At 37.8% G+C, this 21814-nt stretch overlaps 1 protein-coding gene across 1 annotated transcript in view; it reads right to left on the minus strand.

Moving 5' to 3' along the window:
* Nucleotides 1-21288, minus strand: part of LOC108717039 (leucine-, glutamate- and lysine-rich protein 1) — a 77395-nt gene extending 56107 nt beyond the window's left edge. Inside the window, exons 1-3 of the mRNA XM_018263764.2 lie at nt 21061-21288; nt 16750-16858; nt 11086-11300 (exon numbers count right to left, since the gene is read on the minus strand). Of these exons, the coding sequence (XP_018119253.1) occupies nt 11086-11300; nt 16750-16839 (305 nt within the window). The 5' untranslated portion in view covers nt 16840-16858; nt 21061-21288. The remainder of the gene's footprint in view (nt 1-11085; nt 11301-16749; nt 16859-21060) is intronic.
* Nucleotides 21289-21814: the final 526 nt, after the last annotated feature.

A 21814-nucleotide genomic window follows, 5' to 3' on the forward strand; every position in this document is an offset into this window, starting at 1 on the left:
TTTGTAGCTGTGTTAGACTATCTTAAAGCCTCTTCCCATTATAAGAAGTCAAACTAATTTTTAAAATATTATTTTGCTGTAGATTTGACCAATTTGTACCTTCCATTCAATAATATGCAGCAAAGGGCCTTATATTCTCTGTTTTTAATGTTATTTTGTTTGTGTGGCAGAACTAAGTATTTTGCAAATCTTATTCAGTCACATACCTGTTTCACCCTATTCAAGTGTTTATAATCAATGAATAGCAACTGCACCGCATCCTGAAAAAGGCCTATTGCGTATAAATACTTTGCAGCATACATTAGTGTGTACCCTGGCAGAGCTATATAAAATAATGAATAAAAGCAAAACAGTGTGTTCTCTCTTCATAACTCTTTGTTAAGAGCTAAAGAATAGAGAAAATTGCAGGAAGCTGCATAGACCTTGAATAGCTGCAGAGATTTTAAATTTCGGAATGTTCTTCTAAAACATTTGGCAAGTTAAACAGGTACAGGAGGGTCAATTGTGATTACAAAATGTGCATCACTGCCTTCAAGCAGGAAGCAAAGTACACCTCTGATCTATATTTATAGTTTATAGATTAGAAGCTTAATGAAAAAGCTTACCTAACATATCTGAACCATTGTGAATACAGTATTAATATTTTGTATTAGATTCCGAATGCCAAAAACTAGAAAAGTTTGCGGTTTTTTTTTAATATAAAATCCGAATTTTTAGCGAGAAAACAAAACTTTTTCGTGATTTATTGTACCCAGAGTCTGCAAAAAGTCAGAATCAGAAAATCCGGCATTTCAGACCTATCGAGGTTGTATATAAATCATCTTATTTGGAATTTTCTGTGGGCTGCGCTGGAATTAGCCTGAAAATCCAACAGTTTCTGACTTTTTCGGCCAAAAATCTAAAAAAATTAAAAAATCTAATGATTTTTTCGTGTTTCTCCCTGATCCAATTAAATTGTGCTTTTTTAATAGTAAATAAGGTCCAATCGTGGATTCTAGTTTGATCTGACTTTTTTTGATAAGAATTCAGACTTTGATAAATAAGGCCCTTTCTGTTCTGTTCAGTCATTTGTAAAAGTATTTTTCTTGAATGCCCATTGGTATGCATAAAACAGCATGGAAACCAATCAGCACCTATATTTGTGCAGTAAAAAACTAATAGCAAATACTTGGTTTGTTCCTCTCTCTGTGTACCCTGAAAACATCTTTGAATGTATGTCTTGTTGGGTGCACATGTCAAATAGTATATCTTAAGTCAACTTCTATCTCTGAATACCCAGGCACCGCCAAATTAACTTTTTTAAAATGTGTCAAGCCCTAGGTACCCAGTAGCACTATATAAACACACACATCATGCACAGTGATTCTACATGCTGAAGGCACTAACCAATAATCATAGCAGAAGCCAGGTCAGAAATGATAACTTCTGCCACAGAAAAAGAATTATATAAAAGTGCTGATTTATCAAATACAAGAATATAGCAATATATATTATAGTAAACTGTTATGCTCTTTAGAGTGGAGTGTAAGTGCAGAAATAAAACAGAACATATGCATACTAGAATAGTAAATGCTAGGCTGCTGTTACAGTAGTTAGTCAGAGGAAAACAGAATCCAGTAAGCGCCAGGATACGATTACGTGTGATTTCACCATGTGATTGAGCACTCACCATAATCGATGTGTCACTTTATGAATGCTGGCAGAAGGAATACAAAATAAACATATAACTATGAGGCTGCAGCCAGGAATCTGAGATAAGAGGCAATTTATGTTCTGCACAAGGGAAAGCTACAGTGAATAAGACTAACTAAATGCAGTTTTTTTATTTTTACTGGGAAGCATGAAAGAAAGAAAGCATCAAGCATATAAACTATAATAAAGGAACTTAGGGTGCATACATAACCTACTAATGTAAAACTAAACAGGTAGTTAGATTACACTTATAATAACTGTTTTAAATTTAACAACAAATCCTATTCAGATATGGCAGCATTACGTACAGTTTGGAGTGTGATAGAAGATGCTTATTTGTGTCAGTTCCTACAGACATTTTCTGTATATATCATGCTAGAAGCTAGATGATGCCCCAACAGTTCCTCCTGGGACAGTGGAACCTCTCCACATGGCCACTCAAGGAGACTCCTCTGAAGGGTACAGAACCTAAAAAATTGTCTTTTGTACTTGGGCATTCAAATTCATTAGAATCATCTTGACAAAAGAAGGATAACTGGCTTTTTACACTATGATGAGTCATGAGATCATCTGAGACCACCACATTTTTTTGTGGGAGCTTGTAAAATACAAGATCCCAAATCAACCGTACCCACGCTCATGAGTTCCACCTGCTACAATAAAAAAAAAAGGCCTGCGACATGGCACTCGCAGCGATTGCTAATGAGGCAACTTCGGGCGACTTTGGAAAACGAAGTGCCGCAAGTGCCATGCCGAATCTCCAGGTGTGACCTAACTCTTACAGTGCAGATAACTACTTATAAAATATAAAGGTTATCAACTACAAACAAAAAACTTGCAGTCTTAACAATCCCCCTTTGTGTAACCTATGAATGAGAGTCAACAGCAGCAGGGGTGAAATGTAGCAAGTCATTTCCAAACTTCAGCAACTGAAAAGGCCAGACACTTTCTTTCTGCTGCAGCACTCATACATATTTAATTCTGATAAGCTATTCCTTTCAGCCAACAGAGGCATGACACATTTCAGGACAGCTATCAGTTTCTGTCTTCTAGCATCCAACTCCTGTTTACATGCAAGGTAGTATCCCTTGGGAAAGTCTGCACTGCCTTTAAAATGGAAAGCTTTCCACGTACCCTGAGAGGTGTCATACCATGCATGCCGTGTCACTGCCATTTCTCAGAACATATTGATGTGCTGCCAAGTCAAGCATGGTAACAAAACCACAGACCATTCCAGCTCTAGGCCAACACAGCATGCTTTTATGCACTTTATTATAGAACAACAAAATGACCCACTCTACTTTGGCTTTTACACGGAAGGCAAATTAGTTTTAATAGTGTTCAGTATACACATATGAAGAGTGCAGGTTAGTAGGGATCTGTCAGTTAAAGGGGTCTTCTTGCAGAAGGGTACAAACAGGTAACAATTTTAAAGGGCAACTAAAGGCTCAACAAACGATAACTATTTTATGATGGTTAAGCATGCAGCTGTTGTGCTGATTACCACTGCTGGGCATTTGTGTTTGGAAACAGCAAGAAACTCTGTAATTGGGTCTGTAATTCTGGGTAATACAAGAAGATGGCTAAAATACTGGGCATACCATTCATACATCCTGAACAGGGAGCTGTCGGCTCTCAATTTCTTAGTAATCATATCATATACATGCTGCTGTTTATAGGTCACACTATTACACACAAAGCCTGTGCTGGAACATATTGAAATTTGCACTCTAACTCTATAATATACAGTGCCTTGCACTTAACAAGCCCAGAAAACATTGTGCTGATGATAAAATACTCATGTTGGGCTTTTTAAATGTTTTAGTGGTAATTTTTGACTTGGTGCAAATTATTATAGAAAGCCAATATCGTCGCAAAAAAAACATCTCCTACTTGTACAGGTATGGGACCTGTTATTCAGAATGCTCGGTACCAGGGGTTTTCTGGATAAGGGATCTTTCCGTAATTTGGATTTCCATACCTTAAAGGGGTTGTTCACTTTTGAGATAACTTTTAGTAAGATGTTGAGAGTGATATTCTGAAATAATTTGCAATTTGTTATAATTGAAGGTTTTTGAGTTATTTAGCTTTTTATTTTAGCAACTCTTCAATTTGCATTTTAAGCAATCTGGTAACTAGGGCCAAAATTACCCTAGCAACCATGCATCGATTTGAATAAGAGACTGGTATATGAATAGGAGAAAGTCTGAATAGAAGGATCAGTAATAAAAAGTAGCAATAACAATACATTTGTAGCCTGACAGAGCATTTGTTTTTTTAGAAGGGGACAGCGAGTGCATAGAATTAAGTCCAATGCCAAAAACTTGTAGTTTTTTTAAATACGAATTTTTGGTAAAAAAAAAAAATTAGATTTCTTCATGATTTACTATACCCCGGGGCTGCTAAAAGTCTGAATCTGAAAATACTCCATCTCCAAGATGTCGGGGTCAATGGCAAAGGTCCTATTTCAAATTTGAAGATATCATGGTCTGCACTGAGTTAAAAAAAAAAAAATCGAGGGTTTCGAGCAATTTCACGAAAAATTCTAGCGTTTCAGGCATAAAACCTGAAAAATTGGGGTTTTTTTCCTCAAAAACACAAATTTTCGAGATTTTTTCCCAAACCGATTTTGAGTTTTTTCAATGATAAATAAGATCAAATCATGGATTGTACTTTTTTTACTTAAAAAATCTGAAAAATTGGATTTTGATAAAAAACTCCTCATTTTACACTGTTTTTTTGAACAGACAATTTCAAGTGATGTGCATATTGAGTGTCATAGTGCACATCACAAAATTCAACTGCACTAGACGTTCTTACCAAAGCAACGGCAAATTGGGCCATGAGAATGTATCTGTATATTATTTCCGTGGAAGGGAGGTTATTTATTTATTCTGCCATTCTTATGGTCTTGTGCAGTAGTGTTATATATATAGAAAACAGAAAAACAAATATAACAGAAAGAGAATATACAGCTAAAAAGAAGCTCTCACTTGGGCTTATCATCCAAAGGAAATGTGTGTGTAAAATGTTTGTGCCATTGAAAGATTACCTTTGTGTACATGGGAAGTCTACCCCATTTCATTCTTTTATTCATGTTACTAGAATGTATGCTGAGGTCACTGCTTTGATTTCTAATTTTACAGAACTTAAAGGAAAACTATACCCCCAAAATGAACACTTAAGCAACAGATAGTTTACATCATATTAAGTGGCATATTAAAGAATCTTACCAAACTGGTCTATATATTTAAGTAAATATTGCCCTTTTACATCTCTTGCCTTGAACCACCATTTTCTGATGATCTGTATGTTGCCTCAGAGATCACCTGACCAGAAAAACTGCAGCTCTAACTGTAACAGGAAGAAGTGTTGAAGCAAAAGACAGAACTCTTGACTGGCTCATGTGACCTAACAAGTATGGTTTGTTGGTATGTTTGTGTGCACAGTGAATCGCACGATCCCAGGGATGGCCCTTATTTTTTAAAATGGCAATTTTCTATTAAGGATTACCCAATGGCACATACTACTAAAAACTAAATTATTATGAAAATGGTTCATTTACATGAAGAAGAGTTTTACATATGAGCTGTTGTATTCAATATCTTTTTATAGAGACCTACATTGTTCAGGGTATAGTTTTCCTTTAAAATAGAGAACATGATGATGAGTAGCAGTCGGAAGAACAGCAGCTCACAGGTTACTTATATATAGCTTATAAGCTATTAAAGGAGAATATTCACCTAAAATATTTAGTTGGTGTCTATTTTGAAAGCTTCTGAATTGTATCCCTTTTTGCTCGCCAACATGGAATTCACATGGAAACAGCAGCCAGCAGCGGAGCCTTGTATATCTCCCCAACAGTGATTCGCATGTTAGCCAATGGAGAGGAAATATTTTGATGCCCGCTGTATCTGAGATTAATCATGGGCAACGAAATATCCAATGTCATTGCCCTAATGTTTAAAGGGGTTGTTCACCTTCCAAACTCCAAAAGTTCAGTTGGTTTCAGATAGTTCACCAGATATTAAAACTTTTTCCAACTATTTTCTATTTGTGACCGTTTTTCTATATTGAAGTGTAAATCTAATTTTTCACCTTTCTAAAACTGCTGGGGGGAAAATCTGAAAAGAACTCAACTGAAAAAGTTTTTGGAAGGTGGACAACCCCTTTAGTTGTATCTGCCTACAAATCCTTCCCAACTCAGCAGTGGCAGGGTACCCTGGCTCAACAGTTCAACCTGACACTGGACATTACATGACTGGCGCATTATTATTTCTGTATTATGGACTTTGCACAAAACTTCTCACAAAAACTATTTATTGATTTGTGACACAATTAAAAGAAAGTGAAAATAAATCTCTGTCAGCTACTAATTGCGGATAGGTATAATCCAATGCGTTTTGGGAACAACTGCCTTAATTATAGGCTTCATACACATATGAATAAATTATTATGCCAAATTAAACTGTTGCAGCCACCTGTAAAAAGAAATGTCATTGGCTCCTTGATCAAGTTCTTATTAGTTCAGGTCCTAAGGACCTATAATAATGAATTCATTCATTAAATAAAGAAATCATTAAAAGCCCCTATTTCCTTCCACTATAAGGGATTTAATGTATTGTTCCAGTCTTTAAATATTCCCTCAGTGTTTGCCTTTGTTAGGTCATTCCATCTGTGCAGAGGGTACAAGAAACCCCCAATCCACCCTGCCTTTTAATATTAGCTTGTTAACTGCTACAAGAACAATGTCTATTATTCTTAGTGGTTTGTTGCTCCACTGAACAGGTTACTGTGTTCCATTAAGGCAGAATGTAAAATTAAATTTAATGTTCTGGTTAATTTTGTAGAAAAAAAGGCTTTTTTTTACAATTTCAAGACATCCAAAACGCATTTCAGTGGCTCCATTAAGGGAACAGTTTCCTGTATGTGTGTGTTCTGGCCTCGGAGATATATTATAAACTTATTTTTTTTTTAAATCTGCTACGTTTTACCTAGCTTGGTCTATGAATTAATACATTTTAAGGTGCCGTTAACATCAAATAATGTAACAGCAATCATGTGCAGCAAAAGTTAAATTTTTAAGCAAAAGTAGTGGCTCACTGGCAGAAATGTGGAGTCACAAGGGCTGATAACTTGCACATTCTAAATGCACATTTTTAGCCAAGGAAATACAAGCCAACACCCCTGAATATCAATCTGTGTGCCATATGCCAATATTTATGCAATAAAACTGTATTCTTGTAAAAATTCTAAGTTTGCTACAGAGACTTAATTTATACAGAATTTATACTAAGCACGATTGCAGAATAAAGCAGTATGGATAGCTAATTTATGGCCCTGGGCCCCCCAGAAAATTTGGCCACCCAGCACCAGGTATGTTAAATTGGGGGAACAACCTGCAGTCCCATTGTGTATGCACATGTCTCATTATCACTCTTCTGCAGGTGACTACCAGGCTCTCTTATGTCCTGGCCCCTCTGCTGTTGCTTTCTTCTGCAATAATGATACCACTTGTGTAAATACATTAATGTGTTACTAAGTTACTTGCAAACAGATTCAGAGTTCCCATCATTTAGAAAACATTTAGAATGCCCATAATTCATTGCTTAATAAACATGAAACCATTCCTTTTATTGATTCCTAAATGGGCAGTTATTGTCAATGTCAATACCAGACCAGACCAGCTATGCGGAGGATTCTTTGGATTCAGCTGAACATTGAACCGAATCGTGCTCTTAACTGCACTTTTGTGCTGAAAAAGGCGATTGTGCTGAAAAAGGCGAATCCTGCTGAATAAGGCTTGGATTTGGCCAAATCTTGGATTCAGTGCATCTATAAATGCTATGTATGTCCCACATATGTACAATAATGTATCTCAACTATTATTATTATTATTAACATTTATTTATATAGTGCCAGCATAGTTCGCAGAGCTGATTTTAGGACACCAAAGACTGCCATGATCATAAAAATACATGATGATGCCCAAGGTCAAGTGCCTTCATATAATACAAAGTGATTTATGATATAAAGGTACAGTGTACTCGGATTTGTAAGTTTGTTCTCATTTGTAACACAAATGTGACAAAAATGAACACTAAGGGGCAAATTTACTTATGGTGGTTACTTAACCCTCGGTATTCGACTGCCGAATTGAAATCGAAGGATTTACTGCAAATAGTTCGATCGAACGATTAAATCCTTCGATCGAACGATTAAATCCTTCGATCGAACGATTAAATCCTTCGATCGAACGATTAAATCCTTCGATCGAACGATTAAATCCTTCGATCGAACGATTAAATCCTTCGATCGAACGATTAAATCCTTCGATCGAACGATTAATCGAACGATTAAATCCTTCGATCGAACGATTAAATCCTTCGATCGAACGATTAAATCCTTCGATCGAACGATTAAATCCTTCGAACGAACGATTAAATCCTTCGATCGAACGATTAAATCCTTTCGATCGAACGATTAAATCCTTCAAATCCTTCGATTCTAAGGATTTGAATCCATCGATCAAAGGATTTTTCTAGACCTAAAAATTGTTCCAAAGCCTATGGGGACCTTCCCCAGAGGCTAACATTGACTTCGGTAGGTTTTAGGTGGCGAACTAGGGGGTCGAAGTTTTTTTTAAAGAGACAGTACTTCGACTATCGAATGATCGACCGATTTTTAGTTCTAAATGTTCGATTCAAAGTCATAGTCGAAAGGTCGCAGTAGCCAATTCGATGGTCGAAGTAGCCAAAAAAACATTCGAAATTCGAAGTTTTTTTTATTCTATTCCTTCACTCAAACTAAGTAAATGGGCCCCTTATTCTTAGTCATATATCATAAAGCACACTTAGTAAGTATATATTTTATAGGTTATTATTGGTGCATACACTGTATAGTCAAGCTTTACCTCTTTCAAAACCCATCCAAATCATTAAGCTCCAATGCAAATAAAACGATTCAGTTAAATTCTTTCCATACAGAAATAATTTGTTAAAGGAGAAGGAAAGGTTAAAACTAAGTAAGCCTTATCAGAAAGGTTCTCCTAAATATACCAGTAAACCCTCAAAGTAGTGCTGCTCTGAGTCCTCTGTCAAAAGAAACACAGCATTTCTTTCCTTCTATTGTGTACACATGGGCTTCTGTATCAGACTCCCTGCCTTCAGCTTAAACCTCCTTGCCCGAGCATGCTCAGTTTGATCCTCCCCCCCCCCCGCTGGAATCAGAGCCCAGAGCTATACGTGAGCAGGGAGAGACTCAGGTAGGAAGTGATGTCACACCAAGCTAATACTGCAGCTGCTATCCTAAACAAACAAAGAGCTTCTACAGCAAGTATGGTAAAACATTCTACAGAATAAACATAGCATTCTAGCTTGCACTATTGCAGCTAATCTATTGGCAATAAAATGCCTCCATATATTTCCTTCTCCTTTAATAAGAGTTTGCAACAAAAGCATATTTGCCTCTAATAAAAAAAAAACGATGCTTCACACTTTGTAGTGTTCTTTTGTTTGGTTGTACTTTTGTCACTATACTTTCAACAGTATTCTTTAAACATCAATATTTCAATTCTTTTTTTTAAAGTGTCACGTCTTGAGAGTCTGAGAACCCCTGACCTAGAGACTAATGGCGTGCCCTTTCGAACAGTACTTAATGCTCTATTAAGCACTGGGTGCACACTGTTGGGATCTGCCTGGATCACTGTGTAACATTAAATAAAGGTCGCTACAAGTTCATGCATAAAATGGTTTTATTAACAGATGCAAAACGGCGACTTGTCCTTTGCCAAGCCACAGCTGGGTATAGGTTTCTGTTACAAGCATTCATCTTTCGGTCTGTATAGACAAGAAAAAATATATAAAAAAGCTGATGATTTTCTTGGCAGGGTTAATCCCCATAGACACCAAGTGCACCTCTAGTGGTCATACAAAGACTCTCCTGTTTGATACTGGTGCCAACAACAGAGTAAAACCTTTCTCCCTACACCTCTTTGAGGTCTACATAGGTGAGATAAGGAGTGCTCAGAAAGAAAAAGACGAGGAGAGTCTTGCTAGAGAAGGAAGTAATTACAGCTGCAGCTGAACTAGAAATAGTAATAGAGAAATAATAGAGAAACTGAATAAGTCTGAATGCAGGGAGAAAAGCATGTTATTCTGAGGAATGCTTGGAGTAAGTTTAGGGGATCCTAAAATAAAAGGCGTACTTATACTTTAGGTGACAACAGGGTATATTATTTGGATCTACAGTATGTTGATAGGACCTAGGATAGGAAATAGATCTTTCCGTAATTTGTATCTCCATACCTTAAGTATGCTAAAAAGCATACACATTAAATTGTTTTGCCACCAATATGGGTTTATGCAGCTAAGTTAAGGATCAAGTAAAAGGTATTGTTTTGTTATTACAGTTATTACAGTAAAAATGGAAATCATTTAAAAAATTGCAATTATTTGTATATACAGAAGTATTTGTTGAGAAAGCAACGTGGTGCAAAAGAGTTACAGCCAATGCTTGTTTTGGCATTAATCAAGCAAGAACTAGTGACCTACCCCCATATTTAAGTCAGTGGGGGTCATTTATAAAGTTCGCGCAGCGCATATTTTTCGCAAATGGTTGTATTGCGCATGTTTTTTGCTGAGCGCTAATATATTGCACTGCTCTGCCCGTCTTTCCGGTTTTTGCGAATTCGCAGTGTGAATAAATTTTCGCAAATGGCGCGCAAATGAGACAGTAGTTTGCGCGAGCGCACCCAATGTGCGAGGTTGTTGTGCGCGAAAATAGCGTTAAATTCGCAGTTTGCAAAACTGTTTTGCAAATATTTTATCCGCCACCAAAGTTGTGGTGTAATTGAGTAGCAGAGTGTGCGCATAAAGATTCGCAATTTGCGAATTGTGACATATTTATAAAGCCCCTTTAGATATTCGCATTGTGAATAAAAAATTCGCAATTCTGTATGCACCCTCTTATTCAGCTTTATAAATATAACCATGCACAGGGCAAATATATTCACTTTGCGAACCAATCTGCCCTGCGCGAACTTTATAAATGACCCCCACTATCTACTGATTTAGAGTTTGGTAACTTTAGCTCTTAAAATGGGGCATAAATACAACTCTAATTATTCCAAGTCAGCCAATATATGCTAGGAGATGTGGTACAACAAAATTTAAAGATCCACAGGATAAAGATTTCTTCATTAGATTATTATTTTCTATTGCCCTAAGCCTGGAAGGAAAGGTTGCGTAAATATTTAATTACTGCTCTTTAAGAACTAAGTAATAAAGTTTTACTTCTGGCATGCTGGAGGATTGCTTTCCCTTCACACATCTGCTTTGAACTATATTAATGAGTGTTAAAAATAAAAACTAAAAGCAAATAGCATGTTCTAACCTTTCGGTTTTGGACTCGCTGTCAGTCTTGTTGTGTTCAAGTTCTTGTCTCAAATGCCTAAGATCATCTTGAAGTTGATTTTCCCGATCCACGCTTCCTTGGTAAAACTTCAGTTCTTTTTCCATTGCCTTCATTTTTTCTTCTAATAATTTAAACTCGTGGAGTATTAAGTAGCTGACGCCGCAATACTTGCACACAGTCTCATCACGGGGTATCTGGGAAAAATCAAATACACGACACTCTAAATTACATGTTTAGTTATGAAATAACTAAACAAGTTCAACCAAAATTCTATTCTCTTTACAAATGTATAATCTGTATATAAGGGGTAGGAAGGTACAGGAACCTATTGGCCCAGCATGAACCGTACCATCTCATCAGTCCTTTCTTGGGTAAGACTCTGTAAACCCAATGTCTTGCGGCAGCTTCTGCATCTAATAGTTTTGAAAGTGAACCCTAATATCAAGCATTCTGCTGGGCCCTTGGGGTAGCAGATCGACACTGAAACAGTTACCAGGTTCCATAATGTATAAGATAAAGTACAATAAACACATCATTAAAAGGATACATTACAAAAAGAGTTAAAGGGGTTCTTTAAAAAAAAGTTTTATTTTTGGGGGGGTTGCGAAGTGAAAAAATGTGATTCTAAGTAATTCTACAATATATATTCATTGTGTTGTTTTTAGGTTATTTGAAAATGTAAAAATATCTGTTTATTTTTTCTGCACTTCTGGCTCTGCCTAAGGGTCATATTTATATATAGGCAAAAGCCAAAAAACAAATTATCTCTTCAACAGCCATCAGACCTTGCTGTCCAAATATGATGGTGGAGCTGGGGTGCCATGGGTACCTAGCTCACTGGTGCGGGGGAAATGATATCATGCGCAAGGAAGTGACATAACATGCATGGCAAGTTTGCTAGCTGGGGGGGGCACTGGACCTAAATACAGCACTGCTCTGACTCCTGAAACAATGCTGCAAATGGGTTAAAGCCGAATACATCACCTAGAGAAGAATTGACTCCTGTTACGGTACATCTCAGAGAACATGAACGTATGAAGAAAAAACACTGCTTTTAACAGCAGGTTACATTTGCAAAATAATTTAAAACCACTGAAAATCATGAATAACTTGTATTGGAGAGTTGCTTAGAATTATATATTTATATATAACTGTTTTTGGGTGGTGGTCCTTAGAGCAGTACTGCATGTTTTGTCCCTTTAATAAGGCCATACTTGTTTCAGTTTGACATCATAGAACATGAACACAAAATTTTCTCACTCAATATTAATTTCCTATTCCAGTCACAATACTAATAAACAATGCTACACAGACCAAGTGTGACCAGACCACCGTAGCTAACTATGTAGGGCTAACTGAGTGCACAAAAGATGTGCTCAGACTTTCATGTAAGCCTCAGGTATGTCTTTAGAAAAAAGAAATTAAAAAATTATGGTTTTAAAGGGTGGTTTACCTTAAAATTAACTTTTAACATGTTTCAGACAATCACATTCAAATACATCAATGTCCAAAAGATATGTGGATTTGAAGTCTGTACAAGGCAATAGAAAATGTTTGTGTCTTACTTCCTTGTAGTTCTATATATATAGCTCTATGTTGCCACTCCACTAAACTGGAGCTCATCTTCCTTTTCTTTTTGGTTTTGCTGGCTTAATAAAAATATGTAACTGGTCCTCATTTTATGAGTTTAATATTGTTCGTTCTGCTCTCTACTTTGTAATTTGAATGGTTGGTTGCTGGTTCTGACTCACCCTAGAAACCAGGTGTTGGTTTGGAATCAGAACAGAAGATGAAAGATAAGCATTAAAGGGCACCTATCACAGCCAAAATCAAACACATATTAACAATCTGACCAGTACAACCTAAACACGTTTAATCAAACTACATATATAGTTTTTTGAAAAAAACTGCAGGTTTTAAAAAATCCCATGCTTTGTCAAATGGGTTCTTTCACTGAGGGAGCTTTGTGGAAAAAATTCAAACTGCTCACGCACACCCAGTAGAATACTAACCCTGGTGCTCGGGGAAAAGGGCTTCGGCAAACCCACGACAATATGAAGAAAAGAATTCACCGGCACACAGGTATTGCTGGCAGGGTGAAAGCCCTTGCTTTAAAGTTTAATAGTGCGACATGCAACGTTTCGGGGACAACCCCTTTATCAAGCATCTTTTCTTCTTTCACTGAGGGAGGCCATACTGAGACTATAACAGAGACTATAACATGCAAATTTCAGGAGCATGCTCAGATTGTAGCAGTGCCTTGAGTATTCTACCCAGAATGCCTAGCTTTAGTAAACTCCTCCACAAGAAGTATCAGGAGATTTCCCTATCTTGTCCCCTGCTGGTGATGTTATTATGCAAATGAAGGGCACACACTAACTTCCAGAAGGTGGCAGCACTACTGAAAAGCAGCTAACACAGAGGTTTGGCTGAATTGAAAATAGCTTAGAAGGGTTGATAAGCAACCAAGGAATTTCAACTGAGCATGTGCAAGGTTTCAGAGCTACAGTTGGCTGGGAAGATATAGGTAGGGGGAGCCAGTGAAATCCAAGATGCCTGCCTCAGCTAGAACTGCAGTGGAGATAGGGGAGATCTTGCAGAAGGTATAGTGAGCTGATGATTTACATTAAACAAACAATTTTAACTTTCACACAGTGTATTTACTTATTAAATGATTTTAGTTATGATTGGTGCTCTTTAAGAAGTAACAATAAAACATGTAGCCTCTGAGAGAATCATTTTTGTTGTTGCCGAGGTCTGTGATCCAAACCTGATAACTAATATAATTGCATTATGAAAAAAATGTTAACATGGAAATCATTTAAATAACAATAATAAATAAAAAAATGAAGACCAAATAAAAACTTGCTAGGATCAAGCCAATCTATAATATAAAAATAAATTTAAAAGCAAATTCTTCTCTATGATGCCAGTTAAGAGCATGCTGGCCGATTAGCTTATTCCCTTCCCTTAACATGACATATTTATACTTGTGTATGTTTTCTTGACATAAACTCTATTAACTAACTTACAGCCACTTGTTCTCTTAATTGAACCTTAAAAGGGTATGGCTATGCAAGTATCGGTGATGATCTGCTGCAAACAAGTCATAACCCTCACCGAGTACTTTCAGAACTTTTTCACTGTTTGACTTTTAAAACATCTCCGTTTAAAAGTCATGCAACATTTGAATGTGATAAAAGCTTTTGTTAGGACCCCCTGGGATGACCATGAAGTTACAACAGTCATTTACTGTTTTCATTGGAAAATACAACATGTACTCAGAAAAAACAGATATATGATCTTCTTTTCCGAAAAACCAAAATGAAAGGCACGGGTTCCAACTTGAAAACTATTGTTGACTTTATTGAAAAAGGGGACAAAATGAGCTGTTATGAGAAGTTATCTTTAGAAGAACACGGTGTATTCATGTGCTGCCTCTTTTCTCAAATAAGAACACTTCTAGTGACTGTGTGTTCCAGAATATATAATCCTTCTTCCTGAAGAAAAGGCTAAATTTAAGGTTAATGCTGAGAAGTTTCTATGTGAAGCATTTAAAACATTACTTTGTCGCTGATATAAATTGGTCAATTCTGGCCACTTCATTAACAAAAGGCATTCTGCCCTGTACCTCATTCAGAACTATTACAGTTTTCTATATATTGCTACAAATTACCATTGGTTACATAATACTGTAAAATATAAGGCGGCAACAAGTTCAGGCTAAGCCAAATCTTTACACAGACCTAAGGGCTGATTTACTAAAATAGGTATGAAAGTGTTAGCAATAGCAACCAATCAACAAATAGTTTTGATTGGGCTACTTCGAGATAAGTTACATAAAATTAAAATAGAAATCTTACTGGTTGCTATGGGTAATGGTGAATGTTGTAATTTAGCATGTTAATAAATCAGCCCCCCTTATGCTTTATAACCCAGATTCACAGCTAAATAATATATTCATGACATCACTTCTGTGAGTTAATACAATGTTGCTGTAGTTCAATGTGCATTAGAAGTGGTAGATATCCATCAAGTCCTCCACTTCAGCTCTATGGAAAATTCTTTGTGCGGTAATGTATTTGCATTACAGTGGATGGATACTAATGCAGCTATATTGCAAATTCTGGTGAGACTGGTTATACTTCACTGTACTATTCACAGTTGGGGAAAAGTTCAAAAACCTGGTGCAAAACACTATCACCCTCCCCCCCCCACACACACAAAGGGGCAAATTTGCTTATGGTCGAATATCGAGGGTTATTTAACACTCAATATTCGACTGCCGAATTAAAATCCTTCGACTTCGAATATCGAAGTCGAAGGATTTAGCGCATTTCCTATGATCGTACGATCGAAGGATATATCGTTCGATTCCATCGATCGAAGGATTTTCCTTCAATCGGAAAATTGTTAGGAAGCCTATGGGGACCTTCCCCATAGGCTAACATTGACTTCGGTAGCTTTTAGGTAGTGAACTAGGGGGTCGAATTTTTTTTTTAAAGAGACAGTACTTCGACTATCGAATGGTGAATAGTCAAATGATTTTTAGTTAGAATCGTTCGATTTGAAGTCGAAGTCGTACTCGAAGGTCGAAGTAGCCCATTCTATGGTCGAAGCAGCCAAAAAAAACATTCGAAATTCAAAGTTTTTTTTCTTATATTCCTTCACTCGAACTAAGTAAATTGGCCCCACAAAGTATAACTTGTGCTCTTCTTTACACCCAACACTGTCAGGTGTACTACAACTGCTTATGATCTCAATATAGAGCACAAAGAGTTGCGCTTGACTGTGAATGTTACATTGATAACAATGTTCTCCCTGATGGCAGCATTGCCATATGTTCCATATGTCTTCTTCACATCTTGCCACAATTTCAGATATTTATTTTCCTATTTTGAAGACTAAACACATTATCTATGTATATTGAAATAGTATTTTAACTTTAAGGGAGGAGAAAGAACATACAGAATAAAGCTATATGATCAGGCTTTTAAAGGGGAAATCAACTTTAACTGAAATGTAAAGAACTGGCATACACACTATAAATTCATACTGATATTTTACCAGATGTGCATACGCAAACACCATTTACAGTGACTTAACTAGATGTTACTGTGCCCCACAGCAAACTAATTTTTGGGCCCCCAACATATCCAGAAGTTGTCCTGTTTCACCAATATATATGTTGAAATTTCTCATTAATTAAGGCCTCATTGGGCCACCTATACCTCCGCCCCCCCCCCCCCGCAGGGTCTGCTTCCTCTGTAGTTACGTCCCTGACCATTTGTATATTTTGCTATGTGTACCATACATGTCTGTGAAAGCCAGTCTTTTCCTAAAGCCTGCTAGTTTGGTGAGACAAAGAAAGGACAACTATAATCACGAGCATCTTGATGTGAGCTGAAAAGGCTAAAAGTGAAAGTTCTCCAAATAAAACTGAAGTAGTTCTGATTGATATGATTGCACAGCTGATTTCTGAAATGTTCCCAATGAAGGCATTAACTGTGGCGCAAAAGATGGAGGGAAAGTGCCAATTACTGTTACACCTTGATTGGGCTGTTTGTCTAGCCCTTGAACTAAGAGACATAAAGTGCATTTTTTTGCTTCCGCACACAAAGAGATTTGTGATTAATCCCATACCTTCTGAATTTCTTCTGGTAGTGGATGCATTGGGATTTGCCTGTCCATGTCCTCGACTAACTGTGATATCGGATCCACAGAGGGAGCCATACAAGGTTGTAAATGGAGGCTGAAAGAATGGAATAAGTGGTATTATATCATACATATTATACATTATATATACACATACATTGCTGTGTCTCAGGATAGTCTTTCTTTAAAGTTGGTCAACTACAGGCACAGAAAGGTTGTTAAAAGTTGGCATCTGAGTTGCCACTTTGTTTATTTTCAGTGACTTTTTCTGCCATATATAGAGGATATAGAATCTGGTGCTTGAATGGAAGTATTATGATTTCTTTATAAGGTTTGATCACTCATAAACTAAACCAGTTTGTCAGAAAGTAAACATGATAAAACATATGTTGTATCAGATATAAGACCCACTTTATTGTTCTTGGACACCATACACCAGCAAGCACAGAATGCAGATTCTGTTTTTTTTACTAAATTGAAAGGCCTTTAGAGTGTTAATAAGAACAAAACTTTAATTTGTTCAGATACAAACAAAATGTGATCCTGAGAGCTGAATGCTCTGATCAGCTCCATTTAGCTACCATGTGGATAAAAAGTTGGCAAAAATCTACTTGTCTTACATGTATCAGAGGGTAATTTATTAATGATTTGCTGATTGTAAACTTTCCTTAAAGGGGACGTACCCACAAAAGCTGTTTTTGCATAATTAAAGAAAATGTCATTCTAAACAAGAAACCAGTATACATTAAGAATAATTGATGATTTTAAAATAATTTGTAAATGTTACTTAAAGACATTGTTTGTTCCCTGAAACAATGTAAAAGAAGTTTGCTCTCCTCAAGCAGACCAGGAGATATAACGCAGATACTAAATTCAATAATGATTATGTTAATTTTAAATTAATGTATACCAGAAAGTTCCTTTGCATGACATATTCTCAATGCAACAAATAACAGTTTTTTGGCAGATTAGACATGTTGATAAATCAAAATATGTTATAAAGGTTTAAGACAGTATAAACAAGTTATTATTGAGGGTGTTTGTTAAAAAGAGACAATATACAGTAGCTCCTAAGAAGATATAAGTTGAAGAGCTAGCTGATTAAAAAGAATATTTTTTATTTTTAAGTAATATTCCCCAGAAGTCTGCACATATTCCATTTTCATTATTTGCCTGTAGTATAAATCATGGTGGGCGATGCTGAGTTTTTGAAACTTATGGAAAACATTTTTATCATCAATTTTTTCCAAATGCACTTTTGAACATAGCAAATCCCAAAAATGCCAGCAGAGACCTGTGGAAAGAAATCATTATGTGGACAAGTAACAAGATCAATCTGCATGCTCAAGTGATGCTTCTGCTCTCCTGTGAGCACACTCTGTGATTTCATTCAGTTCTTCAGTACCATTTACTCTTATTATATGTACTACTTTGGGTTTTACTGTCCTTACAGTCTCCTTTCTGCATTCAAGTGTTTTTAACCTGACTTTTATCAGAGGTGGCAAATATGTTAACCTTTATATTACATTTTTAATTTCTAATAGCATTCCTGTTTTGCCTATTATGTCTGCAATTGAAACTGCTACCTTTTTCTTGGTGCCACAGGCTGGTTACATGAGAGAAGCCCAGTTGAAGAAGTTAGAGAAGCTGGTCTTGCGTTACATGAGCTCCACTAAAACATATATGGGCTTATCTACTAGGGTTGCCACCTGTTTGGTTTCGAGTTTTCTTAGGCTTTTTTGGGTCTCAACTCGTTTCTCAGCCTTGTGAAACCCAAACAATAATTTCGCCAATAATTGAAAAACATCTAAATATAATGATACTCACCATGATTTGTTCTGTCATTGTGGCTTAGCTATCATCAACCACAATGTATTATTAGTACAGAAAGAAAAAGCAAATCAGTCAAAAATGAGACATTACTGTACTTCAAAGGTTTTTGCAGAACTGGTTTCTGTATAATCGATCCCATACTTTTAATTAAAGCAATGAGCTTACTCATCAGACAGAGCTAGGGTTACTACCTGTCCAACAGACATCACAGTTTTTCAAAGGACTGTCCTTTTCAAAACTTTTGTTAAAAACGTTGAGAAAACTGGTGAAAAGTGATAGAGTAACCCCAGCCTCATAACCCCACCCAACATCATTGTGCCCTTCCCTGACATCATCATGCCCACTCCCCCAGCATCACTGCCCCACCCAGTGTTGCCACCTGGCCGGTATTTTACCGGCCTAGCCGGTAAAACAGCTGCCAAGGTCGGGGCCAGTATTACAGATTTACCAGCAATGTAGCTGCCGGTAAATTTGTAATACACCTAACAAAAGCTCGTGACCGCAGCCTGGTCAAAGCAAACCTTTTTCCTGCCGGCTTCTTGCCAAACGCGTGTTGTGGCTCCGCCCCTTTTTACGTCACGACCCACCCAGCCAATCGTGCACCGTGGCTCCGCCCCCTTTATCGTCACGGCCCACCATTTTATTCCCTCCACCGGCTGGTGGAAATTTTTGTAAAAGGTGGCAACCCTAGCCCCACCCCTGATGCCATCAGCCACATACAGGCTTGGACTGGCAATCTGTGGGTTCTGGCAAATGCCAGAGGGGCTGCTGTAAGATGCCATAGATAGTCACTATTTATTGGGCTGGTGGGGGGCTGTTTGGGCCTCTGTGCAGTTTAAATTCCAGGGCCTATTTTGACTCCCAGTCCAGACCTGGCCACATCTTCTTTGTTTAGGTTTAGCCACTGGAAAAGGGGGCAATCGTATCATCTATAGCTGCAGAAGTAGACATGGACATTGTGTAAATTGAAGCCATTCATTAAAAATACATGTAGGATTGTGGATAAAAAATGTGGCAAATTTTATCCAAAATCACACTTTGCAACTTCCACGTGCATGTGTAGTAAATAAGCCCTATAAACTCCTTCCAGATGGTTTCCTGGCAGGAAACTAATTGATAACCACTGGGCAATACTTCTAATTCTAGGGATGCACTGAATCCACTATTTTATGATTCAGCCGAATCCCAAATACTTTCTAAAAGATTCCGAATCCAAATTTGCATATATAAAATATGCAAAGTGATGCCTTCTGGAATCAGAAGGTATTTACTTGTCTCATGCCATACACACAGCACTGCCTAGATACCAAAAATTTGAGTTTTGATTCTCCCATAAGGCATCATGGGCGGAGACATGCAAATCACTCCTTTGTGTCCCATTGGCCAACTATGCATCCAGAACCACTGGTTTATAGCACAGATATAGCCTAATGGTTCAGAGCCATATATCCAAACTTGCAGACAGCCTGTTTCGATCTTGTTAGATCTCATCATATCAAAAATAGGGACACGGGGGAGAAAGAGAACTACTCGCATATTATGCAGCTAAAGAAATTTTTGATTTTCTTGTTTGTGTGACAAAATGCTATGTGATTTTTTTTGGATTCGGTTTCAGTTCAGCCAGGCACTTGGAATCCTGCTGAAAAAGGCCGAATCTTGGCCGAATCCCAAACCAAATCCTGGATTCTGTGCAACCCTACTTCTAACCACTTTGCCATAGTGATGTGCAGGTTGACCCAAATCTAGGGTTGCCACTTTTTCTGTAAAAAAATACCGGCCTTCCTATATATTTATCTTTTTTCCCTATTAACAACATTGGGATCAACCATCATTTTTACCAGCCAGGCCGCTAAAATACCGACCAGGTGGCAACCCTAGCCAAATCCCATGGGCTTGGACGGTTTTGGTTGAAATTTGGGCAACCATTGTAGGTTAAGTTTGGGGGCAGGTCAGACTGGTGAAATACACTCCTCCTCTTCCCCTAAGATTCCCTGTCTTAGGGTAGGGACACACTGGGCGATTTGGGGAGTTTTAGTCGCCTGGCGACTAATCGCCGCGACTTTTCTCCCCGAATGCCTCCCCTCGCTCTGCGCCTGGCTAAAATGAAAAATCGCCTGCGCTAATCACACGCGGCGATTCGTTTTCCGAAGTCGCCCGAAGTTTCCTCGTGAGGCAGGGGGACACAATATTAGTGCACAAACTATTTGCCTTTCAACAAATTTCCTCATCTTCCTGAATCTCTGCAAAAGCAACAGCCTATACATGGCCATAAACTCCACCAAAATGAACCCCTGCAATAAGGTTCCCTGTTCTATACAGAGTTCACACGTAGTGCAACCCATAAGGAGGAGCCAGCCGGAAATGATACCCCCAGTTTGCTGTTCAATAGCATCCGGCAATAGGCAGCCGAGGAGGAGGTGACTAATAAAGTGCAGGTATTCCCCGATATACAGAGCGCCCACATACCGTCACATCCAGCTCTGCGCTTACTATCCGGAACACGAACTGTAGAGCAAGTTCTACGTTTTTCCTGGCTGTCTTTCAATACGGCGTCCGCGGTAACTATGGCAATGGGCGAAGCAAGCGCCTACACTCGGGCAGATGGCATTGCGCATGCGTAAACAGGGACGCGAGCGGCCAAGGGCGAAACTGAAAGTAGTAGCGTTTGGCGCTCCTGCGCTTATTGGAGATGTCGTAATAGGATGGTTGCTAGGATACGAGGAGCACAGACGCGTGTGAAATCTGGGAGGATATGACTAACAATAGAATGAAATCAACTGAAAAATAATATACGTGTCTACTAAATGCAGTTAGCAGGCTACAACAAGTAACTGATCATAACTGTGGTTTGCAGTTCGAAACTTCGAAATTATCCCTGCAATCCACTAAATTGCAGGTTTTGAAAGGAGTAGTGAAGGTGGAATCAATGGGAGTCACTGGGGTGCACAATGTTATGTGCCCAATGTTATGTGCCCAATGTTAGGCGCATGCAGCGAAAGGAATTGCACCCAGTGTCTGAATCAAGGTTAGGGTTGTCACCTGACCAGTATTTTACTGGCTGTCAGCTGACCAATAAAAATTATGCTTGACCCCCAATATTATTAATAGGGAAAAAATCAAAATACACAGGGAGGCCAGTATTTTTCTCCAAAAAAGGTGGCAACCGTAATCGGGGTCCGTGACCCACCGGTGTTGCTGCCTCAGTGTCCATTTTATTTGT

Source organism: Xenopus laevis, chromosome 5L (genome assembly GCF_017654675.1).
Source record: "Xenopus laevis strain J_2021 chromosome 5L, Xenopus_laevis_v10.1, whole genome shotgun sequence".
Taxonomy (NCBI): Eukaryota; Metazoa; Chordata; class Amphibia; order Anura; family Pipidae; genus Xenopus; species Xenopus laevis.